We start from the raw sequence: 26,664 nt of genomic DNA, 5'->3' as shown, positions 1-26,664 counted from the left end.
ATTTTTGGACTCCAATGAAAAAATGATTATAATTTGAAAAATACTAGTATTGAATTGACTCACATTTGTGTTTTCCCAAACAAAACTCGTGTAGAGCATTATAAATCAGAACTGCATTGGAAAAGGCAGCACAGTTTACGTCCACCCTTTCTCAAATTAGCGCTCAGGTAGAAAGTGGGGTCTTCTAAGACTGGTGGGAGAGTTTCTTGTGCGGAACATCTTGTGTGTCAAACGTCGCTACCAGACTGTCTTTCAGGAGAGCTTTGTAAGGTATGATTGAATGCCGTGCCTGGAAGATTATGGTGGAAGCAGCTTTACTTTAATGAAATCAATTAGTGAAAAAGTAACTGTGGCCTGTTTCCCCATCTCTCTTTTGATAGACATACTTCATTTTGCAGCTCAGTAATTTTCTCTTCTCTCTGGGGCTACTAAATGAAAAGATAACCAGTCACTATTTTGAAGGTGAAACATGTTCCTTTCTCAAGAGTTTGTCATTGATTGCGGCATGTTGTAACACTGTGAAATAGGTTTCCTTTTCTACCATGAGGATCACATTTGTCCCTCTGCAGATATTACATTGGATAAGGATTCATAGTTTTAGAACATTATATACAGGGGATACTATGGAGTTGATGTCTCATGCTCATTGTGGCCATCACTGATCTAACACATTGTCGCCCACAGATCGGACACAGAGGCTGAATTAGCCCTCGTTTGCCGCATTGCCAAAGAAGTTGGGGCCTTTGATGCTGTGAAATGTTCTCACTGGTCGGAAGGAGGGAAAGGAGCTGTTGCCCTTGCCCAGGCAGTGCAGAGGGCATCATTAGCACCCAGTGATTTTAAGTTTCTTTACGATGTGGAGGTAATGGTGTAAATTTAAATGGAACTTTGATATGTACTGTATAACCATTTTAACTCTGTTAGTAGTTTAATAGTTAACCTAACCATTGGCTCACCCCAAGAGTGCTCCATATGAACCTGCATTGAAACAAAAGTATTATCCACTAATCCTTTTTGTCCGCAGTTGTTTCAGTATTTACTTCAGTCAGTCAAATAGCTTTATTCGGCAATTGCCATAAAAGTGCAAACCAAGACACATTTACTGATCTATAAATAATATAAAATAAAAACTTAAAACCATTACTAAAAACACCACATGATCATCCAATCTGAAACCCCTTGACATACACAGATAAATATACTAGACATGATTAAAAATCACAAAATCAGAAAAGTACAAATATTAGCTTTAAAATTATATACTATACGTACATAAAATATTTTTTTTAAAAGGAGTAGGCCTTTTCCTAATACTTAAAGAAGCTGTAACAAAGTCTAATACATGGTGACAAATTTGGATATCTGGCAATCTCTGACGATATAGTAGGGCTTCCTTATAATGAATGGGTCTAAGAAGACGTAACGTAGGTAAAATGAAAGCCCCTCTAGGAGCAGCATATAAAGGGCAAAAAAGAAAAAAGTGCAAAGTGCTCTGAGTTGATTTGGAGTCACAGGGACAAAGTGGTAAGTCCTTTTTCCAAAAACATGGTTCGGGGAAAGCTACCTTAAAATGAATTAGATTAAGTCTAAAAAGTGTTAAAAAATAAATTATTCTAAAACTTGAAAACCAAGTCAAATAGGGTTCAAGGCATGGACCAGTCACAATCCGAGAGTAGGAATCAAAAGATTTCAATTTCAGGGAACTATAAAATCTCAGCTCTGATATATGCTTGGAGTAAGTAGACTTCAAGACAGACCTAGAGTTTGTGGTTAGCAAATGGGGATCATCGAACATGTATCTAAGCCCTAGGTTCTCAAAAGAGTTTTGCAAAAACATAAGCCAGGGAATCCTATTTGAATTTTCCAATTGTAGACAATCAGAGATACAGTCTTGGACCAAACTTGCCATAGGGTTTGACCAACATCTAATCCAGAGCAGTAGGGGAGCCATAAAGACCCTATCCTCCAAAAAGCACTGACCAAGTTCTTCATGGCAGATTATGTTTGCAGTGCATTTTGGGACCAACAATAATCTGCGCAGGAATTTATTTTCAACGCTCTGGAGAGACGGTATTTTATTATAGCCCCAGACGCCTGCCCCATAAAGGACTGATGAAGTGCATTTGGAATTGTAAAGAGTTTTCATCTGTGCAGGGGGTCTGTGACCTAGTTTATTTGAAAAGCGAAAGATTGCTTCGTTATTCCTTATCAACTGTTGGAGCTTAAAATTAATGTGTGTCTTCCAGGACAAAGAAGAACTCATGTACATGCCTAGATAACAAAATTCTTTGACCTTATTAAGAGTGTGCCCTCCCACAGTAAATTGTTTAGACTTTGTGTTACGTGGGCCACAAATCATAATGAAAGTCTTGGGGTAATTTACTTTCAGATCAAGGTTCAACATAAAATTATAAAATGCATCCAGTAGTCCCTGTAAACCGTTTGCAGTATGAGCGATTAAAACTGCATCGTCAGCATATAATAAAACTGGAAGTTGTCTCTGGCCCATCTTCGGTATGTCCTTTGCATGTTTTACCAGTGAATCATAGAGCCCATTAATGTATATCAAAAACAGAAAAGGGGCTAAGATACATCCCTGCCTTACACCCCTAGTTGACGGGAAGGGGGAGGTTCTCTGCCCATGTGAGCCGGCCTGAACAGAAATCGTTAGATCTGTGTGTAGGCGTTTAATAAGCTCCAATAGAGCTGGATCGCAGCCTAAGACTTCCAAAATTTGCCATAACTTTGACCTATTGACCATATCAAAGGCACTGGTTAGATCAATGAAAGCCATATGAATAGACTCTTTTTTGACTATCACATATTTGCTGAGTATCAGCTGCAAGTTTTAAGACTTGCTCAACTGTGCCTACACCGGGTCTAAAACCAAATTGAATAGGAGATCAAATCTGGGCCTCGGACACCCAATCTTCTAAACGGGACAAGATCACGCTACCTAAAATCTTTGCCGTCGAATCGATAAGAGAAATTGGTCTGTAACAAGAAGGATCTTGTCTATTTCCTTTTTTGAAGATGGGGACAATAATAGCCGATTTCCATGAGAGGGGCACGTTACTATTTACCACACTATTCAACACATTTGTAACTAACGGACCCCAAAGATCAATTTCTGATTTAAAAAGATCAACGGGAACCCCATCGGGGCCAGGAGCCTTTCCCTGCCTTGATCTATCAATAACATTTTTGACCTCGTGGAGATCAAAGATAATATTTGGGGCCTTAGTTTTGGAATCTAAAATAAAAAGTGCAGAAGGATTTGCATGCGAATTCTCATAGGTTCCTGAACAGAAGACTTTCCTAAAATGAGTTAACCAGACGTCCTCAGCAATAAGACAGTCATTGGCCAAAGAGTTGTTGCCAGAAAAGTAAGAGTGATTTATCACTTTCCAGAATTTAGAAGTATCCTTCTGCTCAGATGCAGCCAAAAGTTCGCCCCAGGCCCTAGACCTAATTTCTGATTTCCGTTTGTCAAGGGCAGCCTTATAATCGGCTCTAGCTATTTTAACTAATTGACAGGTGAGAGGAACTGCTTTAAGTGCGTCTTTGAGTTTTTTATGGGCGGATGAGCACGTAGAATCGAACCATCTGTGGGCCACCGGCCCCTTCGCGGGCCTGTCCACCGCCAGGGCGCGTGAAATGTCAGTGCTTAAAGATTCAAATTCACGCACTATGCAGTCAGGATCTAACTGCTGGGACAAACACATATGAATCGAGTCAGACCTACTTCTTACAATTTCCTGGTTAAAAACTTTTGGATCTATTTTGTCCCATTTTAAACGAATGCCACAATTTGGATTATAAACAGTAGCAGCGCTCAAGCTTTTATTCTTGGATGCCTGGATAATTTTTAGGTCCAATATAATGCTAAGGGGGTTATGATCGCTCGCACAGTGAGGCATAATCTTAAATTCTTGAATTACATAAAAATCAGAGGAGCCGATAAGTATGAAATCGATAATACTCCCCCTGAAATTCCCTGTAAAGGTTGGTGTATTACAGGCAAAGCTTTTTAGAACCATTTTGTGACCCACCTATCAATAAAGGACATGAGGCAGGGCGATTTGTAAATGTAACTAAAGAATCGCCTGGTAGTGCATTGCCATTTACAAACAGCTCATTTTCCATCAAAATGACCACACAATTTCCACCGACATACAATTTTACTGATAAAACTATATAGCACACAAATGATGTGTGGAAATTGGGCTTCTGTGCATATTTATCATTTTCACATCATCCAGTACGTGTCTTGATTTGGTTTCATCCTATTAAAATCTCAGTTTCCAGCACACTTGAGATTTTTTTTTTTTTTAAAGTGCTTAATTTTTGCTTCGCTAACTGCTGAATAGCTACCATTCCTTTAGAAGTATTTACGTTTAGTTATGTATTGAAAAAAAAAAAACATCCTACATTGTCACTTAACTTGCAGTCAGAGAAAGAAACATAAACATTAATTTCCATGTTAAACGACTTGAGCAGCCTGATGTTTGACCAATGTCTTTGAATCACTGGCACTTTAACGCAGACTCTAAAGGCATCTTTATTTATTGTTCTGACTTTATCGATTTCCCCCCCCCCCCCCCAAAAATCAGCTCGAGGCCGACCTACAGTTTAAGAAACACAGGTCTAAAACATTATTTTCCAAATACTGGCTTCCATTAAGATTCTACTTTCCCACTGCAGATATTTTGTACCAAAGGTTGCTTCACTGTAACTATGCATTCTTGCAATCCCGAAAGTCGATTGTAATTTTTGGCAGTAATAATAGGCAACATTAGATCAGTTGTATAATTTTGCTTACTATCCTATACACTATTTATACATTGTAGTTTGTACTTATTCCTGAAAAATCATTTTAAATATTTACATCAGTATTTTTGTAGTATCATTTGTTATCTTTTCATCTTTTTACACACTGTTATTCAAGTTTTGAGCCCTGGACAGAACATGGGGAGAGTAGGTATCCGTCTTACTACCACAAGCACTAAAATGCCACTTAGATTTGGATAACAAAAGGGAATCCTATCGGTGTTTGTCAAAAACTGCACCTTGAGGTATTTGAGGAAAAGAGTGGGCCAGGTTTTCGTAGTCTCGCACAGAGGCTGAGGGTGCATATCTCATTTTCCTTTTAGAGGACAAGGTCAGAAATCTAAAAGGAGTCTCTTTCAGGCAGATGAAGGCCAATTCTCCAGACAGAAACATTGCACTCTCCGCATACATGCAGTAAGGGATGGAAATGCACTAGGACATTAAGGTAGGCTGAGGTTACTGAATCCACCATTTTGTTAGGGATGTTTGGTGTTCCGAGTTTGTGAGAAATTAATTGGGCCATTTTGGTGACCTCTATGACACACTTCATGAACTGGAAGGATATCGACCCACAAACATCAGAAGCTTGAGATAAGAACATTTCCATGGAATTCATTATTGAATGTGCAGTGTGTATGATGCAGGCTAGGATACGAATTTATTAACTAATTTGGGGGCATTATGTTCAAATCTCACAAACAAAAAAACTGTAATTTTGACACAGGGTACAAAACGTAAAGCACCTTTAAGTTTGCTAATGAGTACAAAGTAACAAAACGTCTACTTTATTTACTGATGGTCGCTTCTGATTTAGCAAGAAATGCTATTTCTGGAGATGTCTGTGCTGAGCCCGCTTGGGGCTAAGCCATTTACTGTGTGCATCTGAGAAAGACTTGTTTTGAAAAGTGCAGAGCTGCCAATTCGTTCTTCTAGTTTCTATAGAAGAACAAGCCCACTTTCCTCCAGCCTGTTATAATTCCTCGTTAACCCACGTGTAATATGCGTTTAGCCTCCCTTCCTCCGCGTGTTGTCTTGGCTTTGTGTTTAAGTGGGTATCCAAGTAAGATGCAGGACAAGACAGAAGATATTACCCAGTCAGCAAGAATGATTTTTCGAATGAAACATATCCCCTAGAGCAGTGGTTCCCAACCTGTGGTCCGGGGACCCCTGGGGGTCCGCGAAGCCTTCTTAGGGGGTCTGCGAGAGCCTAGAAAATTAAAAAAATATTACCAAATATTGACAAATTAGATCCCCAGCTTCCAGTAATGACTCAGGCGGGGGTCCCCGGTTTCCCATGATGATTCAATGGGGGTCCCTGGGTTCCATTAATGTTAAAGTGGGGGACCACAGAAATCAAAAGGTTGGGAACCACTGCCCTAGAGTCATAGAACTCTCCACTGTCCCATGAGATTTAACCTGAACTTGTCCACATTATTCTGGGCTGAGAACTGAAGTGAGTATCTCCAATTTGTTTGCCCAAGAAGCAGAAGGCTTCGGGACCTCTGCTGAAAAGAGTATGATCACGTGCAGAACAATTTTGGTTTACCTTAACGTTTTCCACAAAGTGATCTAAGATGCTGCCGTTGATAGCAGCAAAATAATATGCGGCTTTATGGGAAAATGCTATTGTTATAGGGTAAGCAAACAACTCTTTATTTTTACAATATCTTTTGGCCACTGATAAATAAAAAAATATATAATTCTTAACCGCATCCTAATGTATTTGCTTGCAACACCATTGCTTAAATTCATACGCTTGGTGTTTTTTCTCTATCTGAATAAATTGTCATAATATTCTTTTTCTGTCATGAAGCATTTCGCACACTGTAAGGAAATGCCTTCTTGGCATGGTTACCTCCTGACTTTTTGCCTTTGCTGATGCTATGTTTTGAATTGAAAGTGTGCTGAGGCCTGCTGACCAGGCCCCAGCACCAGTGTTCTTTCCCTAACCTGTACTTTTGATTCCACAATTGGCACACCCTGGCATCCAGGTAAGTCCCTTGTAACTGGTACCCCTGGTACCAAGGGCCCTGATGCCAGGGAAGGTCTCAAAGGGCTGCAGCATATCTTATGCCACCCTGGGGACCCCTCACTCAGCACAGACACACTGCTTGCCAGCTTGTGTGTGCTGGTGAGAACAAAACGAGTAAGTCGACATGGCACTCCCCTCAGGGTGCCATGCCAACCTCACACTGCCTATGCAGTATAGATAAGTCACCCCTCTAGTAGGCCTTACAGCCCTAAGGCAGGGTGCACTATACCATAGGTGAGGGCACCAGTGCATGAGCACTCTGCCCCTACAGTGTCTAAGCCAAACCTTAGACATTGTAAGTACAGGGTAGCCATAAGAGTATATGGTCTGGGAGTCTGTCAAACACGGACTCCACAGCACCATAATGGCTACACTGAAAACTGGGAAGTTTGGTATCAAACTTCTCAGCACAATAAATGCACACTGATGCCAGTGTACATTTTATTGTAAAATACACCCCAGAGGGCACCTTAGAGGTGCCCCCTGAAACCTAATCCAACTACCCGTGTAGGCTGACTGGTTCTAGCAGCCTGCCACACTCGAGACATGTTGCTGGCCACATGGGGAGAGTGCCTTTGTCACTCTGTGGCCTGTAACAAAGCCTGCACTGGGTGGAGATGCTATCACCTCCCCCAGGCAGGAGCTGTAACACCTGGCGGTGAGCCTCAAAGGCTTACCCCCTTTGTTCCAGCACCGCAGGGCACTCCAGCTAGTGGAGTTGCCCGCCCCCTCCGGCCACGGCCCCACTTTTGGCGGCAAGGCCGGAGGAGATAATGAGAATAACAAGGAGGAGTCACTGGCCAGTCAGGACAGCCCCTAAGGTGTCCTGAGCTGAAGTGACTTTAACTTTTAGAAATCCTCCATCTTGCACATGGAGGATTCCCCCAATAGGGATAGGAATGTGCCCCCCTCCCCTTGGGAGGAGGCACAAAGAGGGTGTACCCACCCTCAGGGCTAGTAGCCATTGGCTACTAACCCCCCAGACCTAAACACGCCCTTACATTTAGTATTTAAGGGCTTCCCTGAACCTAAGAATTTAGATTCCTGCAACTTACAGAAGAAGAGGACTGCTGAGCTGAAAACCCCTGCAGAAGAAGAAAGAAGACACCAACTGCTTTGGCCCCAGTCCTACCGGCCTGTCTCCTGCCTTCTAAAGAAAACTGCTCCAGCGACGCTTTCTCCAGGACCAGCGACCTCTGAATCCTCAGAGGACTGCCCTGCTTCCAAGAGGCCAAGAAACTCCCGAGAACAGCGGCCCTGTTCAACAAAGACTGCAACTTTGTATCCAGAGGAGCAGATTTAAAGACCCCTGCAATCCCAGCAAGAAGCGTGAGACTTGCAACACTGCACCCGGCGACCCCGACTCGACTGGTGGAGAAACAACACCTCAGGGAGGACCCTCCGGCGACTCTGAGACTGTGAGTAACCAAAGTTGTCCCCCCTGAGCCCCCACAGCGACGCCTGCAGAGGGAATCCCGAGGCTCCCCCTGACCGCGACTGCCTGACTCTAAAATCCCGACGGCTGGAAAAGACCCTGCACCCGCAGCCCCCAGCACCTGAAGGATCGGAACTTCAGTGCAGGAGTGACCCCCAGGAGGCCCTCTCCCTTGCGCAGGTGGTGGCTACCCCGAGGAGCCCCCCCCCCCCCTTGCCTGCCTGCACCGCTGAAGAGACCCCTTGGTCTCCCATTAAATCCTATTGCGAACCCGACGCTTGTTTGCACACTGCACCCGCCCGCCCCCGCGCTGCTGAGGGTGTACTTTTTGTGTGGACTTGTGTCCCCCCCGGTGCCCTACAAATCCCCCCTGGTCTGCCCTCCGAAGACGCGGGTACTTACCTGCTGGCAGACTGGAACCGGGGCACCCCCTTCTCCATTAAAGCCTATGTGTTTTGGTCACCACTTTGAACTCTGCACCTGACCGGCCCTGAGCTGCTGGTGTGGTGACTTTGGGGTTGCTCTGAACCCCCAACGGTGGGCTACCTTGGACCCCAATTTGAACCCCGTAGGTGGTTTACTTACCTGCAAGAACTAACATTACTTTACCTCCCCCAGGAACTGTGAAAATTGCACAGTGTCCACTTTTAAAACAGCTAAATGTGTTTTATGTAAAAAGTATATATGCTATTGTGATTATTCAAAGTTCCTAGAGTACTTACCTGCAATACCTTTCAAATGAGATATTACATGTAGAATTTGAACCTGTGGTTCTTAAAATAAACTAAGAAAATATATTTTTCTATAAAAAAACCTATTGGCCTGGATTTGTCTGAGTGTGTGTTCCTCATTTATTGCCTGTGTGCATGTACAACAAATGCTTAACACTACTCCTTTGATAAGCCTACTGCTCGACCACACTACCACAAAATAGAGCATTAGTATTATCTCTTTTTGCCACTATCTTACCTCTAAGGGGAACCCTTGGACTCTGTGCATGCTATTCCTTACTTTGAAATAGCACATACAGAGCCAACTTCCTACATTGGTGGATCAGCGGTGGGGTACAAGACTTTGCATTTGCTGGACTACTCAGCCAATACCTGATCACACGACAAATTCCAAAAATTGTCATTAGAAATTGTTTTTTGCAATTTGAACTATTTTTCTAAATTTTTAAAAAGTCCTGCTAGGGCCTTGTGTTAGTCCCTGTTAGCATTTCTTTTAGAGTTTAAAAGTTTGTGAAAGTTTGAATTAGAACCTAGAACTAGTTTTAGATTCTTAAAAAGTATTCCAACTTTTAGAAGCATAATGTCTAGTACAGATGTGAATGTGATGGAACTCGACATCACCCCTTACCTCCATCTTAAGATGAGGGAGCTAAGGTCACTCTGTAAAATAAAGAAAATTACAATGGGCCCCAGACCTTCCAAACTACAGCTCCAGGAGCTTTTGGCAGAGTTTGAAAAGGCCAACCCCTCTGAGGATAGCAACACAGAGGATGAAGATAGTGACTTGGAGGGAAATTCCCCCCCTCCAGTCCTACTTAGGGAGAACAGGGCTGCTCAAGCCCTGACTCCAAATATAATAGTCAGAGATGCTGTTTCCCTCACAGGAGAGACCAACTTCTCTGAAATCACTGAGGATAACTCCAGTGAAGAGGACGTCCAGTTAGCCAGGATGGCCAAAAGATTGGCTTTGGAAAGACAGATCCTAGCCATAGAAAGGGAAAGACGAGAGATGGGCCTAGGACCCATCAATGGTGGCAGCAACATAACTAGGGTCAGAGATTCTCCTGACATGTTGAAAATCCCTAAAGGGATTGTAACTAAATATGAAGATGGTGATGACATCACCAAATGGTTCACAGCTATTGAGAGGGCTTGTGTAACCAGAAAAGTGAACAAATCTCACTGGGGTGCTCTCCTTTGGGAAATGTTCACTGGAAAGTGTAGGGATAGACTTCTCACACTCTCTGGAAAAGATGCAGAATCTTATGACCTCATGAAGGGAACCCTGATTGAGGGCTTTGGATTCTCCACTGAGGAGTATAGGATTAGATTCAGGGGGGCTCAAAAATCCTCGAGCCAGACCTGGGTTGATTTTGTAGACTACTCAGTGAAAACACTGGATGGTTGGATTCAAGGCAGTGGTGTAAATAATTATGATGGGCTGTACAATTTATTTGTGAAAGAACACCTGTTAAGTAATTGTTTCAATGACAAACTGCATCAGCATCTGGTAGACCTAGGACCAATTTCTCCCCAAGAATTGGGAAAGAAGGCGGACCATTGGGTCAAGACTAGGGTGACCAAGACTTCCACAGGGGGTGACCAAAAGAAAGGGGTCACAAAGCCTCCCCAGGGGAAGAGTGTTGAGACATCCAAAAACAAAAATAGTAAAGAGTCTTCTACAGGCCCCCAAAAACCTGCACAGGAGGGTGGTCCCAGAGCCTCTTCACAAACCAATTTTGGGTACAAGGGTAAAAACTTTGATCCCAAAAAGGCCTGGTGTCGTAGCTGTAATCAGCCTGGACACCAAACTGGAGACAAGGCCTGTCCCCAGAAAAATACCACTTCTAACTCCACTCCAGCTAAAACTGGAATGGCCAGTCTCCAAGTGGGATCAACAGTGTGCCCAGAGCAAATCAGGTGTCACACTGAAGCTACATTAGTCTCTGAGGGTGGGGTGGATTTAGCCACACTGGCTGCCTGGCCTCCTAACATGCAAAAATACAGGCAGTAGCTCTTAATTAATGGGACAAGTGTAGAAGGCCTGAGGGATACAGGTGCCAGTGTCACCATGGTGACAGAGAAACTGGTTTCCCCTGGTCAATACCTGCCTGGACAAACTTATCCAGTCACCAACGCTGACAATCAGACTAAAGTACATCCCATGGCTATGGTAACTTTAGAGTGGGGAGGGGTCAATGGCCTGAAACAGGTGGTGGTCTCCTCAAATATCCCAGTAGACTGTTTGCTTGGAAATGACCTGGAGTCCTCAGCATGGGCTGAGGTAGAACTGAAAACCCATGCAGCCATGCTGGGTATCCCTGAACTAGTGTGTGTCAAGACAAGGGCACAGTGCAAGGCTCAGGGTGAAAAAGTAGAGCTGGAGTCTGGAAAAAGGGCCCAGCCTACCAAGAGAAAAGGAAAGCCAGCTGGGAAAGGAGCTGCAACACAACAACAAAAAGAGAACCTCTCTTTTCAGGAAGAAGTTCTGCCCTCTGAGGGAACTGAGCCTATGGAGTTAGAACCTTATCAGGTTGAGCTCTTGGGCCCAGGGGGACCCTCAAGGGAGCAGTTGTGTAAGGGGCAAGAAACCTGTCCCTCTCTTGAAGGCCTTAGGCAGCAAGCTGCTGAAGAGTCCAATGGCAAGAAAACTGGAACACATAGGGTCTATTGGGAAGATGGGCTCCTGTAAACTGAGGCAAGAGATCCCAAACCTGGTGCCACTAGGAGAGTGGTAGTGCCTCAGGAGTTCAGAGAGTTCATTCTGACCTTAGCCCATGATATTCCCCTTGCTGGGCATTTGGGACAAACCAAGACGTGGGAGAGACTAGTCAACCACTTCTACTGGCCCAACATGTCCCAAAAAGTCAAGGGGTTTTGTGTCTCCTGTACCACCTGTCAAGCCAGTGGCAAGACAGGTGGACATCCAAAGGCCCCCCTCTTTCCACTTCCAGTGGTGGGGGTCCCCTTTGAAAGAGTGGGTGTGGACATAGTGGGTCCACTTGAACCTCCCACAGCCTCAGGAAATATGTACATCCTAGTAGTAGTGGATCATGCTACTAGGTATCCTGAAGCTATTCCCCTTAGGTCGACTACTGCCCCTGCAGTAGCCAAGGCCCTCATTGGTATCTTTACCAGAGTGGGCTTCCCTAAGGAGGTGGTGTCTGACAGAGGTACCAACTTCATGTCAGCATACCTGAAACACATGTGGAATGAGTGTGGAGTGACTTATAAATTCACTACACCCTATCATCCACAAACTAATGGCCTTGTTGAGAGATTCAACAAGACATTAAAGGGCATGATCATGGGGCTCCCAGAAAAACTCAAAAGGAGATGGGATGTCCTCTTGCCATGTCTGCTCTTCGCTTACAGAGAGGTGCCTCAGAAGGGAGTAGGATTCTCACCCTTTGAACTTCTGTTTGGCCACCCTGTAATGGGACCACTAGCTCTTGTGAAAGAAGGCTGGGAGAGACCTCTTCATGAGCCTAAACAAGACATAGTGGACTATGTACTTGGCCTTCGCTCAAGGATGGCAGAGTACATGGAAAAGGCAAGTAAAAACCTTGAGGCCAGCCAACAGCTCCAGAAGTTTTGGTATGACCAAAAGGCTGCACTGGTTGAATTTCAACCAGGGCAGAAAGTCTGGGTTTTGGAGCCTGTGGCTCCCAGGGCACTTCAGGACAAATGGAGTGGCCCTTACCCAGTGCTAGAGAGGAAGAGTCAGGTCACCTACCTGGTGGACCTGGGCACAAGCAGGAGCCCCAAGAGGGTGATCCATGTGAACTGCCTTAAGCTCTTCCATGACAGGGCTGATGTGAATCTGTTAATGGTAACAGATGAGGATCAGGAAGCTGAGAGTGAGCCTCTCCCTGATCTTCTATCATCAAACCCTAATGATGGCTCAGTAGATGGAGTGATCTATTCAGACACCCTCTCTAGCCAACAGCAATCTGACTGTAGGAAGGTCCTGCAACAGTTTGCTGAGCTCTTTTCCCTAACCCCTGGTCAGACACCCCTGTGTACCCATGATGTGGACACAGGAGACAGCATGCCTGTCAAAAACAAAATATTCAGACAGTCTGATCAAGTTAAGGAAAGCATCAAGGTGGAAGTTCACAAGATGCTGGAATTGGGAGTAATTGAGCACTCTGACAGCCCCTGGGCTAGCCCAGTGGTCTTAGTCCCCAAACCTCACACCAAAGATGGAAAGAGAGAGATGAGGTTTTGTGTGGACTACAGAGGACTTAATTCTGTCACCAAGACAGATGCCCATCCCATTCCTAGAGCTGATGAACTGATAGACAAATTAGGTGCTGCCAAATTCTTAAGTACCTTTGACTTAACAGCAGGGTACTAGCAAATCAAAATGGCACCTGGAGCAAAAGAAAAGACAGCATTCTCCACACCTGATGGGCATTATCAGTTCACTGTTATGCCCTTTGGTTTAAAGAATGCCCCTGCCACCTTCCAAAGGTTGGTGAATCAAGTCCTTGCTGGCTTGGAGTCCTTTAGTGCAGCTTATCTTGACGATATTGCTGTCTTTAGCTCCAACTGGCAGGATCACCTGGTCCACCTGAAGAAGGTTTTCAAGGCTCTGCAATCTGCAGGCCTCTCTATCAAGGCATCCAAATGCCAGATAGGGCAGGGAACTGTGGTTTACTTGGGACACCTTGTAGGTGGAGGCCAAGTTCAGCCACTCCAGCCTAAGATCCAGACTATTCTGGACTGGGCAGCTCCAAAAACCCAGACTAAAGTCAGGGCATTCCTTGGCTTGACTGGGTATTACAGGAGGTTTGTGAAGGGATATGGATCCATTGTGACAGCCCTCACAGAACTCACCTCCAAGAAAATGCCCAAGAAGGTAAACTGGACTGTAGAATGCCAACAGGCCTTTGACACCCTGAAACAAGCAATGTGCACAGCACCAGTTCTAAAAGCTCCAGATTACTCCAAGTTCATTGTGCAGACAGATGCCTCTGAACATGGGATAGGGGCAGTTTTGTCCCAAACAAATGATGATGGCCTTGACCAGCCTGTTGCTTTCATTAGCAGGAGGTTACTCCCCAGGGAGCAGCGTTGGAGTGCCATTGAGAGGGAGGCCTTTGCTGTGGTTTGGTCCCTGAAGAAGCTGAGACCATACCTCTTTGGTACTCACTTTTTAGTTCAAACTGACCACAGACCTCTCAGATGGCTGATGCAAATGAAAGGTGAAAATCCAAAACTGTTGAGGTTGTCCATCTCCCTACAGGGAATGGACTTTATAGTGGAACACAGACCTGGGACTGCCCATGCCAATGCAGATGGCCTTTCCAGGTTCTTCCACTTAGAAAATGAAGACTCTCTTGGGAAAGGTTAGTCTCATCCTCTTTCGTTTGGGGGGGGGGGGGGGGTTGTGTAAGGAAATGCCTCCTTGGCATGGTTACCCCCTGACTTTTTGCCTTTGCTGATGCTATGTTTTGAATTGAAAGTGTGCTGAGGCCTGCTGACCAGGCCCCAGCACCAGTGTTCTTTCCCTAACCTGTACTTTTGATTCCACAATTGGCACACCCTGGCATCCAGGTAAGTCCCTTGTAACTGGTACCCCTGGTACCAAGGGCCCTGATGCCAGGGAAGGTCTCTAAGGGCTGCAGCATGTCTTATGCCACCCTGGGGACCCCTCACTCAGCACAGACACACTGCTTGCCAGCTTGTGTGTGCTGGTGAGAACAAAACGAGTAAGTCGACATGGCATTCCCCTCAGGGTGCCATGCCAACCTCACACTGCCTATGCAGTATAGATAAGTCACCCCTCTAGTAGGCCTTACAGCCCTAAGGCAGGGTGCACTATACCATAGGTGAGGGCACCAGTGCATGAGCACTCTGCCCCTACAGTGTCTAAGCCAAACCTTAGACATTGTAAGTGCAGGGTAGCCATAAGAGTATATGGTCTGGGAGTCTGTCAAACACGGACTCCACAGCACCATAATGGCTACACTGAAAACTGGGAAGTTTGGTATCAAACTTCTCAGCACAATAAATGCACACTGATGCCAGTGTACATTTTATTGTAAAATACACCCCAGAGGGCACCTTAGAGGTGCCCCCTGAAACCTAATCCAACTACCCGTGTAGGCTGACTGGTTCTAGCAGCCTGCCACACTCGAGACATGTTGCTGGCCACATGGGGAGAGTGCCTTTGTCACTCTGTGGCCTGTAACAAAGCCTGCACTGGGTGGAGATGCTATCACCTCCCCCAGGCAGGAGCTGTAACACCTGGCGGTGAGCCTCAAAGGCTTACCCCCTTTGTTCCAGCACCGCAGGGCACTCCAGCTAGTGGAGTTGCCCGCCCCCTCCGGCCACGGCCCCACTTTTGGCGGCAAGGCCGGAGGAGATAATGAGAATAACAAGGAGTCGTCACTGGCCAGTCAGGACAGCCCCTAAGGTGTCCTGAGCTGAAGTGACTCTAACTTTTAGAAATCCTCCATCTTGCAGATGGAGGATTCCTCCAATAGGGATAGGAATGTGCCCCCCTCCCCTTGGGAGGAGGCACAAAGAGGGTGTACCCACCCTCAGGGCTAGTAGCCATTGGCTACTAACCCCCCAGACCTAAACACACCCTTAAATTTAGTATTTAAGGGCTTCCCTGAACCTAAGAATTTAGATTCCTTCAACTTACAGAAGAAGAGGACTGCTGAGCTGAAAACCCCTGCAGAAGAAGAAAGAAGACACCAACTGCTTTGGCCCCAGTGCTACCGGCCTGTCTCCTGCCTTCTAAAGAAAACTGCTCCAGCGATGCTTTCTCCAGGACCAGCGACCTCTGAATCCTCAGAGGACTGCCCTGCTTCCAAGAGGCCAAGAAACTCACGAGAACAGCGGCCCTGTTCAACAAAGACTGCAACTTTGTATCCAGAGGAGCAGATTTAAAGACCCCTGCAATCCCCGCAAGAAGCGTGAGACTTGCAACACTGCACCCGGCGACCCCGACTCGACTGGTGGAGAAACAACACCTCAGGGAGGACCCTCCGGCGACTCCGAGACTGTGAGTAACCAAAGTTGTCCCCCCTGAGCCCCCACAGCGACGCCTGCAGAGGGAATCCCGAGGCTCCCCCTGACCGCGACTGCCTGACTCTAAAATCCCGACGGCTGGAAAAGACCCTGCACCCGCAGCCCCCAGCACCTGAAGGATCGGAACTTCAGTGCAGGAGTGACCCCCAGGAGGCCCTCTCCCTTGCCCAGGTGGTGGCTACCCCGAGGAGCCCCCCCCCCCCCTTGCCTGCCTGCACCGCTGAAGAGACCCCTTGGTCTCCCATTAAATCCTATTGCGAACCCGACGCTCGTTTGCACACTGCACCCGGCCGCCCCCGCGCTGCTGAGGGTGTACTTTTTGTGTGGACTTGTGTCCCCCCCGGTGCCCTACAAAACCCCCCTGGTCTGCCCTCCGAAGACGTGGGTACTTACCTGCTGGCAGACTGGAACCGGGGCACCCCCTTCTCCATTGAAGCCTACGTGTTTTGGGCACCACTTTGAACTCTGCACCTGACCGGCCCTGAGCTGCTGGTGTGGTGACTTTGGGGTTGCTCTGAACCCCCAACGGTGGGCTACCTTGGACCCCAATTTGAACCCCGTAGGTGGTTTACTTACCTGCAAGAACTAACATTACTTTACCTCCCCCAGGAACTGTGAAAATTGCAGTGTCCACTTTTAAAACAGCTAAATGTGTTTTATGTAAAAAGTATATATGCTATTGTGATTATTCAAAGTTCCTAGAGTACTTACCTGCAATACCTTTCAAATGAGATATTACATGTAGAATTTGAACCTGTGGTTCTTAAAATAAACTAAGAAAATATATTTTTCTATAACAAAACCTATTGGCCTGGATTTGTCTCTGAGTCTGTGTTCCTCATTTATTGCCTGTGTGTATTTACAACAAATGCTTAACACTACTCCTTTGATAAGCCTACTGCTCGACCACACTACCACAAAATAGAGCATTAGTATTATCTCTTTTTGCCACTATCTTACCTCTAAGGGGAACCCTTGGACTCTGTGCATGCTATTCCTTACTTTGAAATAGCACATACAGAGCCAACTTCCTACACACACTGACTCTCAGCCAGTTACTCTAGGTATAATTGCATTTCAGTGCATCATAACACAGTTTTGTGTCCATGGCAACGTAATCCTAAATTGCTTTGTGGGGATCACTGGTTAAACCAATGGTAAGGATTACGACCAATTTCTATTTTCGTTTCAGCTTCCAATTACAGATAAAATCAGAATTATTGCACAGAACATTTATGGAGCCGATGATATTGAACTCCTTCCAGAAGCACAGCAAAAAGTAGAACTTTACACAAAGCAGGTAGGTGATTACCCTTTTACACTATATAGCTGCAACAAGCTCTATCCTTGATAAGCGGTTGGGACAGAGCCAATTTGTGGCCAGTAATTAAAATTGAGGGAGAGTTACATGTATTGAGTGCAAAAGCCCACATGCTGGAGCCTTGTTTTAGGAAACCTCTGTATGCCAGTAACCGCTCTGCCATTTTTTCTCGTTGAGTCAGATTTTCTGCATGAATCAGGTATAGAATCTCGTCCAGTGCTTGGTTCTACTATTTATTGAAAAACTTTGAATATACAGTTGTCTTAGAGCTTAAAAAGTGTGTGCATGGGTGTGCCGGTAATGAGATTCCAAAGAGTAGTACACTCACCTCCAGAATGCTCCAGTGTCTGCACCTTCCTCAGATCGGACAGTTTTTTTTCAGGGTCTGATTCGATGCAGGATTGTTGGCAACAAAAATCCACTGAGAAAGGTAGCACTCAAAAGATTTTACAAGCATTGTCGTGGTAATAATAATCCAATGCACCACTGTTATAATGTACTTGGAGGGTGTTGGAATGTGGGCTTTGGAATGAGAACGGACGGCTGCTGTGGCGTTCTGGAAAGTGTCAGTTACCCGACTGGCTGGTAAAGGGATGCCACATAGCCTTTTCTGGAGAAATAAAACTGATTGCTTAAATGAGGCAGCCTCAGGTTTATTCCCGGCACATCGTGAATTTGGCGACGAGTCACCAGCCCTAGAGGAACGGCTCGTGGTTTGGACGACTCGTGCAAGTGTTTTCTCTGGACAGACTTCTTCGTGTTAGCGCCTCGAGGAAAACATCGCAGTGGTTGCCTAAAACAATTAGGGTAATGGTGTATAGTAATCCTCGGTGAGACGCATTGTTTTTTGTGTTCTCAAATTCATCATTTGTATAGTACTGCGTCTCGAGCGCTCTGCCGCGTGGACTTTTACTTTTAACGCGTTCCAACACGCGCGTGCACTTGTCGATCATAGGAAGCATCTGATTTGGGTGGAAGGCGCAGTAATCGGCAAATCTTTATCAGCCGCAGCAGATGGAGGACGAAAGAATTTAACTGTTATTTACCTGTGTTTTCTTTGCGAGCTCCGTGTGTTCTGGTGAGCTCGTACCTTCGAAGTGAAACTGAGGAAGGACTACTCTCTTCAACTAGCCGGTACACGGTGGGTGACCTCAACTTCCACCTGGAAGACTCCTCAGACCCAAACACCACTGACCTCCTGGAAAAACAAGACAATGTCGGCCTCAACCAGATAGTCACCGACCCCACACACAAAGCAGGACACATGCTTGACCCCATATTTATGTCCAGCAACAGAACCAGATATAGCCACACATCGTAACTCACTTGGACAGATCACTTCATCATTCACTTCTCCCTCACGGCCCTCTGCGCATCACCCCCAACCAACCCAGCACCCCATACCATAGCTGGACCAAGGTAAATCAGCAGCAATGGACCAATGCCCTCAGCACTTGCCAGCCCAGCACAACCACTAGGCTGGACCAAACAGTAGGGAATTTCAATGCCTGAATCACCAATGCAGCCAATCAAGTCACCCCCACCAAGAACCCAAGACACACAGACCCACCAGACAAGCCAGTTGGTACACACCAGAACTCAGCACATCAAAATGCGAATACAAACAGTTGGAAAAGCAGCAGAAATTACTGTGACCATGCCGTCCACAAGGCAGCCCTCAAAGAGTACCACTACTGGCTCAAAGCTGCAAAAAAGGAGGCCTTGACACTATAGATTGAGAACAGCTCCACCAAAACAAGGAACTTTTCACCATCATCAGAGAATTCACCTACCCATCAGCCACACAGAACTCAATCCCACCTTCACAGGATCTCTGCGATGCCTTCGCCGACCCCTTCCACAACAAAATAACAACCATCTACAGAAACATTGATTCCCGACCTTCTGACCTCCTCAGCAACTCATCAACCGCAACCACTAACCATCTGCTTAGAGCATGAGAACAACTAAACACATTGGAAACAACCTCCCTGATGAACTCCATCCATTCAGGAGCACCCACCGACCCATGCCCACATCGACTCTTCAACCTCGGAAGCACCAAGATCAGCCACCAGCTCACCATCATTCGCAACGCTTCCATAACTACTGCCACTTTTCCCAATGGATGGAAGCACACAGAGGTAAGATCCCTCCTCAAGAAACCGTCAGCCGACCCCATAAGCTTCAGAACTACTGCCCTATCTCCCTCCTCCCATTCTCTGCCAGAGTCATAGAAAAAGCCATCAACCTCCAACTCACAGTGCATCTGGAAAGAAACAAACTGCTGGACCATTCCCAACCGGGCTTCAGAGCCAACCATAGCACAGAGACAGCCCTTAACACTGCAACAGACAACATTTGAGCTCTTCTTGACAGAGGAGAGTCAGCTGCCCTCACCCTTTGGACCTCTCTGCAGCTTTCAACACCGTCTCCTACCACACACATCAACCGACTATGCCAAATTGGAATCACTGACAACGAACTCTTCACATCCTAAATACAATGTCTGCAGAGTACCCCAAGGTTCATCTCTCAGCCTCACCCTCTCCAACATCTGCATTACACCGCTCTCAGACATTGTCAGGTCCCACCACATCAATATTATCTCCTACGCCGATGACCCACAGCTCACATTCTCCTTCTCGGGAGACCCCACATCAGCAAAGGCCATCTTCCACAACTGCATGACGAGTGTCGCAACAAGGATGAAAGTCTGCCTGAAACTCAACACAGACAAAACAGAAGTGCTGATCTTCGGCTGAACAATCCCCCTCCACCATCACCATCCCCACCCCATCCCGAGGGAACGACTACTGGTGGCCAACACAGCTCCCACCAACCCCCACACCGAAGCAACACGCCTGCAACCTTTGGATCATCCTGGACAGTGAACTCCCCATGAACCCGACAGGTCAACCCTGTCTCTGCCGCCTGCTTCCACACGATCTGCATACTCCAGAAAATGTTATGATGGCTCCCCACCACCACCAGGAAAGTGGTAACACAGGCCCTCATCAGTAGCCGACTTGACTACGGCAACACTCTCTACACCGGCACCACCAACTCATGCAAAGACTACAGACTACTCAGAACGCAGCAGCCAGACTAATCCTCAACCTGCCCAAGAGAACACACATCACCCAGCACCAGAAAAGATGGCATTTCAGGCTCCTCTTCCCTGCCTACAGAGCCCTCTACGACCAAGGCCCTACCTTAACCACCTCCTGACCTTCCTCCTACTAAACCAAAAACCTCTGCTCTGCACATACCGTCCTCTCCCAGACACCATGCATCCGCCGCTTCAGAGGACGTTCCTTCACATACCTTGCAGTCAAAGCCTGGAACAACCTTCCCCTCCACCACCGCAGCCTCGCTGAACCAATCCAGGAGGGGGACTCAAGACCTGGCACTTTGACAGAATCCTTTGCAAACCTCAAAATTTGGCCAAAAAAACACTTTTGCCTCTCATTTCGGTAACATAAAATTCTGGAACCTGAGAGGAGCCACAAATTTCCTTCCACCCAGCGTTCCCCCAAGTCTCCTGATAAAAATGTTACCTCACTTGTGTGGGTAGGCCTAGTGCCCACGAAAAGAAATGGCCTAAAACACAACATGCCCACATTACATTTTTTCACAGAAAACAGAGGTGTTTTTTGCAAAGTGCCTACCTGTGGATTTTAGCCTCTAGCTCAGCCGGCCCCAGGGGGGGCAGAAATGGTCTAAATACAATTTGCCCCCCCAGGGAGCGACCCTTGCCTAATGGGTCACTCCCCATCTAAAAAAAAAAAAAAAAAAAAAAAAAAAAAAAAAAAACATCCCAAAAAAAATTGCCCTGGCGCCTAGAGGTTTCTGCCCCCCCCCCCCGGGGGCAGATTGGCCTAATAACAATAGGCCGATCTGCCCCCGGGGGGGCACAAATGGTCTAAAATAAATTCCCCCCCCCCCCTCCCCCCCAGGAGTGACCCTTGCCTACGGGGTAGCTCCCCTTGCGTGATATTGGCGCAAAAAACAAATCCCCGGTGCCTAGTGGTTACAGATTGACCTAAAATCGGCCGATATGCCCACCAGGGGGACAGAAATGGTCTAAATACAATTTGCCCCCCAGGGGAGCGACCCTTGCCTAATGGGTTGCTCCCCATATCTAAAAAAAAAAAAAAGAAAAGAAAAAAAAAAAAACACACAAAAAAAAGAGGTTTTTGCCCCCCTGGGGGCAGATCGGCCTAATAATAGGCTGATCAGCCCCAAAGGGGGGCAGAAAAGGCCTTCGAAAAAAATGCCCCCCCTAGGAGCGACCCTTGCCCAAGGGGTCGCTCCCTTATGCCAATTTTCCCCCCCCCCCCAAAAAAAAACTCCCTGGTGTCTAGTGGTTTCTGTCCCCCTTGGGGGCAGATTGGCCTGATAAAAATAGGCCAATCTGCCCCCAAGGGGGGCAGAAATGGCCTAAATGTAATTTTCCCCCTAGGGTCGCTCCCCACCTAAACAAAAAAAAAGATCCATGGTCCCTAGAGGTTTCTGCCCCCACGGGGGCAGATCGGCCTAATAATAGGCCGATCTACCCCCAGAGGGGGCAGAAAAGGGCCAAAAAAAAATGCTCCCCCTGGGAGCGACCCTTGCCCAAGGGGTCGCTCCCTTATGCCAGTTTCCCAATTTTGAAATAAAATCCCTGGTGTCTAGTGGGCGTTTCAAAAGCCGGATTGCTTTGCAATCCGGCTTTTGAAACGCTGAGAGAGACTTCAAAGGAAAGGAAATACATTTCCTTCCCTTTGAAGCCTCTCTCGGCCTCCTCCACGTGATTGGAAGAGAAATGCTTTGCATTTCTCTTCTAAGCGCGCTGGATGCTGAGCTTCCAGCGCGAAGGAGGAGGCCTCTGTGACAATCAGCGCGCAATGACGTCACGGGGGGGTCGGGGGTGGAAGGGGAAGGGGAAGGGATTCCCCTTCCATCCACGACCGGGGTGTGTGGGTGGGGGGCACATGGGGGGAGCGCTAGCGCTCCCTCCAGTTCCCGGGTGCAGGACGAGGTGATCTCATCCAAGGCACCCGGGAACTGGTGCCTTGGACGAGATCACCTCGTCCAAGGCATCGTAGTGGTTAATGGCATTGACTCTTTCTGGGGTTCTGAATTTGGACAATCCTTTAGCAACATTTGTAGGTTCTTTTAACCACACCCAATCACCTATTTTAATTTCTGTTCTCACTTTTGACTTTTTGCTTGGTTTCATACACCTCTTTCATTTTACTTTGAAATCTTTGCACACAAGGCTGTATGACCTCATCCAAAAATGTAACTGTCAGATTTCTGTTGAAATTCTCTCAGCCATGCTGGACACAACCAAGAAGCTTGAACACGACCTCTCATAATTTCGAAAGGACTCAAATCAGAAATAGCATTAGGACTTGAACTATGAGACCATAACATGCTTTCAACAGCTTCATTCACATCCATTTTTATTTTGTATTGCCCACTGTATGCATTCCACTAGTGTACAATTCATCTTTTTGACTAAAGCATTGCCCTGTGGGTGATATAGTGCTATCCGTATGTACTGAATCGCTTTCTTCATTAAAAACTCTGAAACAAATTACACCCCATTGCCAGATACAATTTCTTTGGGACATACATCTCTCAGGAAGAGTTTTTTCTAAAATGTTATAACTGCACCAGTGTTTGGTTCTTCCATAAAATTAACTTCCGACCACTTTCTGTAGAATCCAACACAACTAAAGCAAACCTTGATCTCCTCGAAAAAGTGCTGAATGGTCCTATGAAATAAATGGCCAGTTTAGACCATGGGCCTTTAGGTAAAACCCTAGGTTGGAGTACCATGGTTTCAGTTTTCATGACTTTGTCACTGCTTCCGCATATCACACACATCTTCACACACAAAACTATTTTTGAATCCATACCTGGCCACCAATAACGTTTTTCAGATTTTTCTCTTAGTAATGGTTTCCCCAAGATATTCCTCATGTCCATTGAAGATTTTTTTATATCTCAAACCCTTGGGTACAATTAATTTATCATGTCTTATTAACATAACATTTATCTCTACAGATATCTAATCCACCACTTTCACATAAACCCGTAAACCTGTTGGCAAAGACTTTTCCTTTGGCCATTCTTCCATAACGTGTATTTTATACATCTGAGATCCTCCTCTCTCAACATTTCAGTGTTCCATTGATCTTCTGTAAAGGTACTGCCATCACACTAATCTGTAACAAGCCCTAAATGCTGCTAGTAGATATATCTTTAGAGTCTTTAATCAAACGTTTAGATGTATTAGGCAATAGAGCTGAATGCAACATTTCTACTAGTACTAGTTCACTGATTTTAACAATTCTTCTGGTTCAGTGCCATATTTTACTTCCACTTTTCATCTGAGTGGAGCATAGTTAAATAATCCAGTTGTAAACCAGTGATAGGACAAGGTTCCTCTTTAGAGGTTGGATCAGTTGTACACTGTTCTACAACACTGCCACAATGATCATTTATATTTTCTTATGTCTTAGTCATAAATTACCCAGAGTGCCTGCGTCTGACAGAGGATAACTTGGTTCCGGACTGTATTGTGCTGATTTTAGCAATAAACAGTAGCCCCTCTTTTTGTATGTTTAGCACCAGTCCCATCTGCAACTGCTTGTGTTTCACTGTTTGTGAATGTTACTGTAAGCATATTAAGTGCTGAAGCTTAAGCTTTTTCAAAGTGCATTTGCGGCTTTTGAGGCTTAAATTGCTGGTGCATATATCTGTGCATACAGTTTAATGAAGTCAAGATTTTCACATTTTTAGTGTCTTTCAGTGTCTGTGTTCGTGAATGTCTGAAAAGCTATTGCATTTGTCTTTTTGACTGTGCCTTCAGATGCCAAAGGGCTTTCTATTGTATCTGGTGAGTGTTCGTTGGTGTATTGTCTTCATGATGAAGTGCCTTTCAGGGTCTTGTGATGTTCTGCCATACCATGTTGTGGCCAAAGACACATACATAGCAATGTTGGCTGTCTTCCACTCTGTTGCCTTTAATCAAGGCTTCCTTCCTACATACTAGCATTCTAATAAAAATTCTAATGGGGAGGTGGGGTAGCCATTTCCTTTCATGTGACAAAAATAGCAGATAGCCTAACTAATATTTGCTTGAGTGGCATTTTGTACACCACTACAGGCTTCCTGAACAGCTCATTGACTCACTACTAGTGACCGGAGATTTGTCTTGACAATATTCATTTAGTAAATGTATACATCTTTGTTGTTTTGTTACCCTAAATCTGTTATCCTTCCATTGATTTAATCTAATACTGTACCTTGCACTTTTCTATTTCTTTTATGTTGACGCTATGAAAATCGCTTTTGTCTTTGGGGAACTAATTTAAGAGATGCATTCAATGTGTAACAAGTTATAGATGAGGCTGTCATTTTAACAAATCAGGCATCCAAGCCAAACCAATAATTTATTGATCCAATTAAAGCCCAGCTACTTTTAACGCCAAGGACATTTCTTCTTCGTGTCTCCAGGGATTTGGAAACCTGCCAATCTGCATGGCTAAAACTCATTTGTCGCTGTCCCACGACCCAGAGAGGAAAGGAGTGCCCACAGGCTTTGTGCTGCCAATTCGTGACATCAGAGCCAGCGTGGGAGCAGGATTCCTCTATCCACTAGTTGGAACGGTAAGCCTTTGAAAGCTTTTGGATACGTGATTGTACTTCTCATATCCTTTAATGCATTCAAAGTGGATACACAAAACTCATAAGCCATCTGTCCTAAGTTGTTCTCTGGGTGTCAGCAAACCAGCGTGCAGTAAAATCTCTAATCAGCCTTCCTGTTCTTTCTTTCCTAAACACAGAACCAAATTTACTGCAGGGTAGCAGAGACGTTTTAAGGCATTGATAACGTGGTCAATTGGCCTAGGACCCCTCCTTACAAGGAGTTCCTGGGAAAGTGAACTTTTTCTGTCTTCTTTTTCTCTACCTCAATCTTTAAAGTATAATTGTAATTGGATTTCTAAATATCACTTACTACCCCCTGACGAGGTGTTCCATATTGTATGGCACAATCTGGTTTTAATTAGCCAAAAATGGGTAAAAAAAGAAGTCGAACACAGCTCCTTGATATTTTTTCCCCTGGGCCCCCAAAATCCTTTAACCTACAGTTTAGCACTCATGCAATATTAAGATGTTGGGCACAGCACAAACAACAGGGGTCAGCAGTCTTGTACGAAATCTACATTCTACTAAAAGTTAAGTGTCAAAACCCTTTATTTTGTGCGGGATCTACCTACCTGCTAATGTGCGCAAAGAGGCGTAACAAGGAGGACGAAGCAAAATCAGCCCTAGGATTTGAGGCAAAGATAATCAACTGAAAGATGCAGGGGTGTGGAATTCCTATAGCCCAACGCCCAGGACATATTGTTTGGGTGAAGGACAACAAGTTTTCATGTTTGTCTTGTCTTTGAGACAAGTAGGCCCAAACCTCTACATCACAAACTCCTTGGCTGCCAGTTTACAGTACCATATTATGAACCAGGGAAGGACATTTTCTGCAGTTGATGTAATATTTGTGTCCCTATGGTAATGCTGTTCAAACTTGTAAGTATGGTTCATTAACAAAGCCTTTATTATTGGGGTGAGCACCCTAAATAAATGTTGTAAGCTTGGACTGCACTGACAGTGGTACAGTAAAAAGAAATGTGAAAATACGTTTGAAAATTTAACAATATGAAGCTATGTATAATTCTCACAGAATGCTTTCAAAATATAATATTCACGCCAAAATGCAAATAGGAAAAAAAAGGTTTTGCTAAATTACTGTGAAATATTCTGTACCATTTCTTTGAACCATCAATTAGTGAAGCATGTTGCTGCATGGTAGAATTTCCAGAAAATATTCATAATGGAAAATCAGTTTCAACAAGATTAAGGAAAACATGAAAATAAACAGCTATTGGCAAAGCCAATCGGTACGATATTGATGGTTAGTCTTTTGGTTTTGTCAATGAGTGTCTTGTTTTGACATGGCTTTTGCAAAACTTAATTGTTGTGGGAGCTGCCAGGCCCTCACCATTGTAACAAACATTGGCAAAAAGCAAAAATATTTTCTGGTCTCAAAAAGCACACATTGCCAAAGTAGTTCCTGGCACTGAACAAACCTACTTTATGTTCCAATATGCGCCTTGTGAAAGAGCAACTTGCTATCACTCACTGTGAAGGTAGCCGACAAATGGACAGAGAGAGCGAGAGATAGAATTTCAATCGAAACTAATGGTCTTGGTTA

At 45.3% G+C, this 26,664-nt stretch overlaps 1 protein-coding gene across 2 annotated transcripts in view; it reads left to right on the top strand.

Moving 5' to 3' along the window:
- Nucleotides 1-26,664, top strand: part of MTHFD1 (methylenetetrahydrofolate dehydrogenase, cyclohydrolase and formyltetrahydrofolate synthetase 1) — a 293,116-nt gene that overhangs the window by 256,869 nt on the left and 9,583 nt on the right. For both annotated transcript variants that reach the window (XM_069207350.1, XM_069207351.1), the window contains 3 exons: nt 685-862; nt 17,268-17,375; nt 24,909-25,061. In XM_069207350.1, the coding sequence (XP_069063451.1) occupies nt 685-862; nt 17,268-17,375; nt 24,909-25,061 (439 nt within the window). The remainder of the gene's footprint in view (nt 1-684; nt 863-17,267; nt 17,376-24,908; nt 25,062-26,664) is intronic.

This window comes from Pleurodeles waltl, chromosome 9 (genome assembly GCF_031143425.1).
Source record: "Pleurodeles waltl isolate 20211129_DDA chromosome 9, aPleWal1.hap1.20221129, whole genome shotgun sequence".
Lineage (NCBI taxonomy): Eukaryota > Metazoa > Chordata > Amphibia > Caudata > Salamandridae > Pleurodeles > Pleurodeles waltl.
This window is presented reverse-complemented; position numbering and strand designations above follow the sequence as displayed.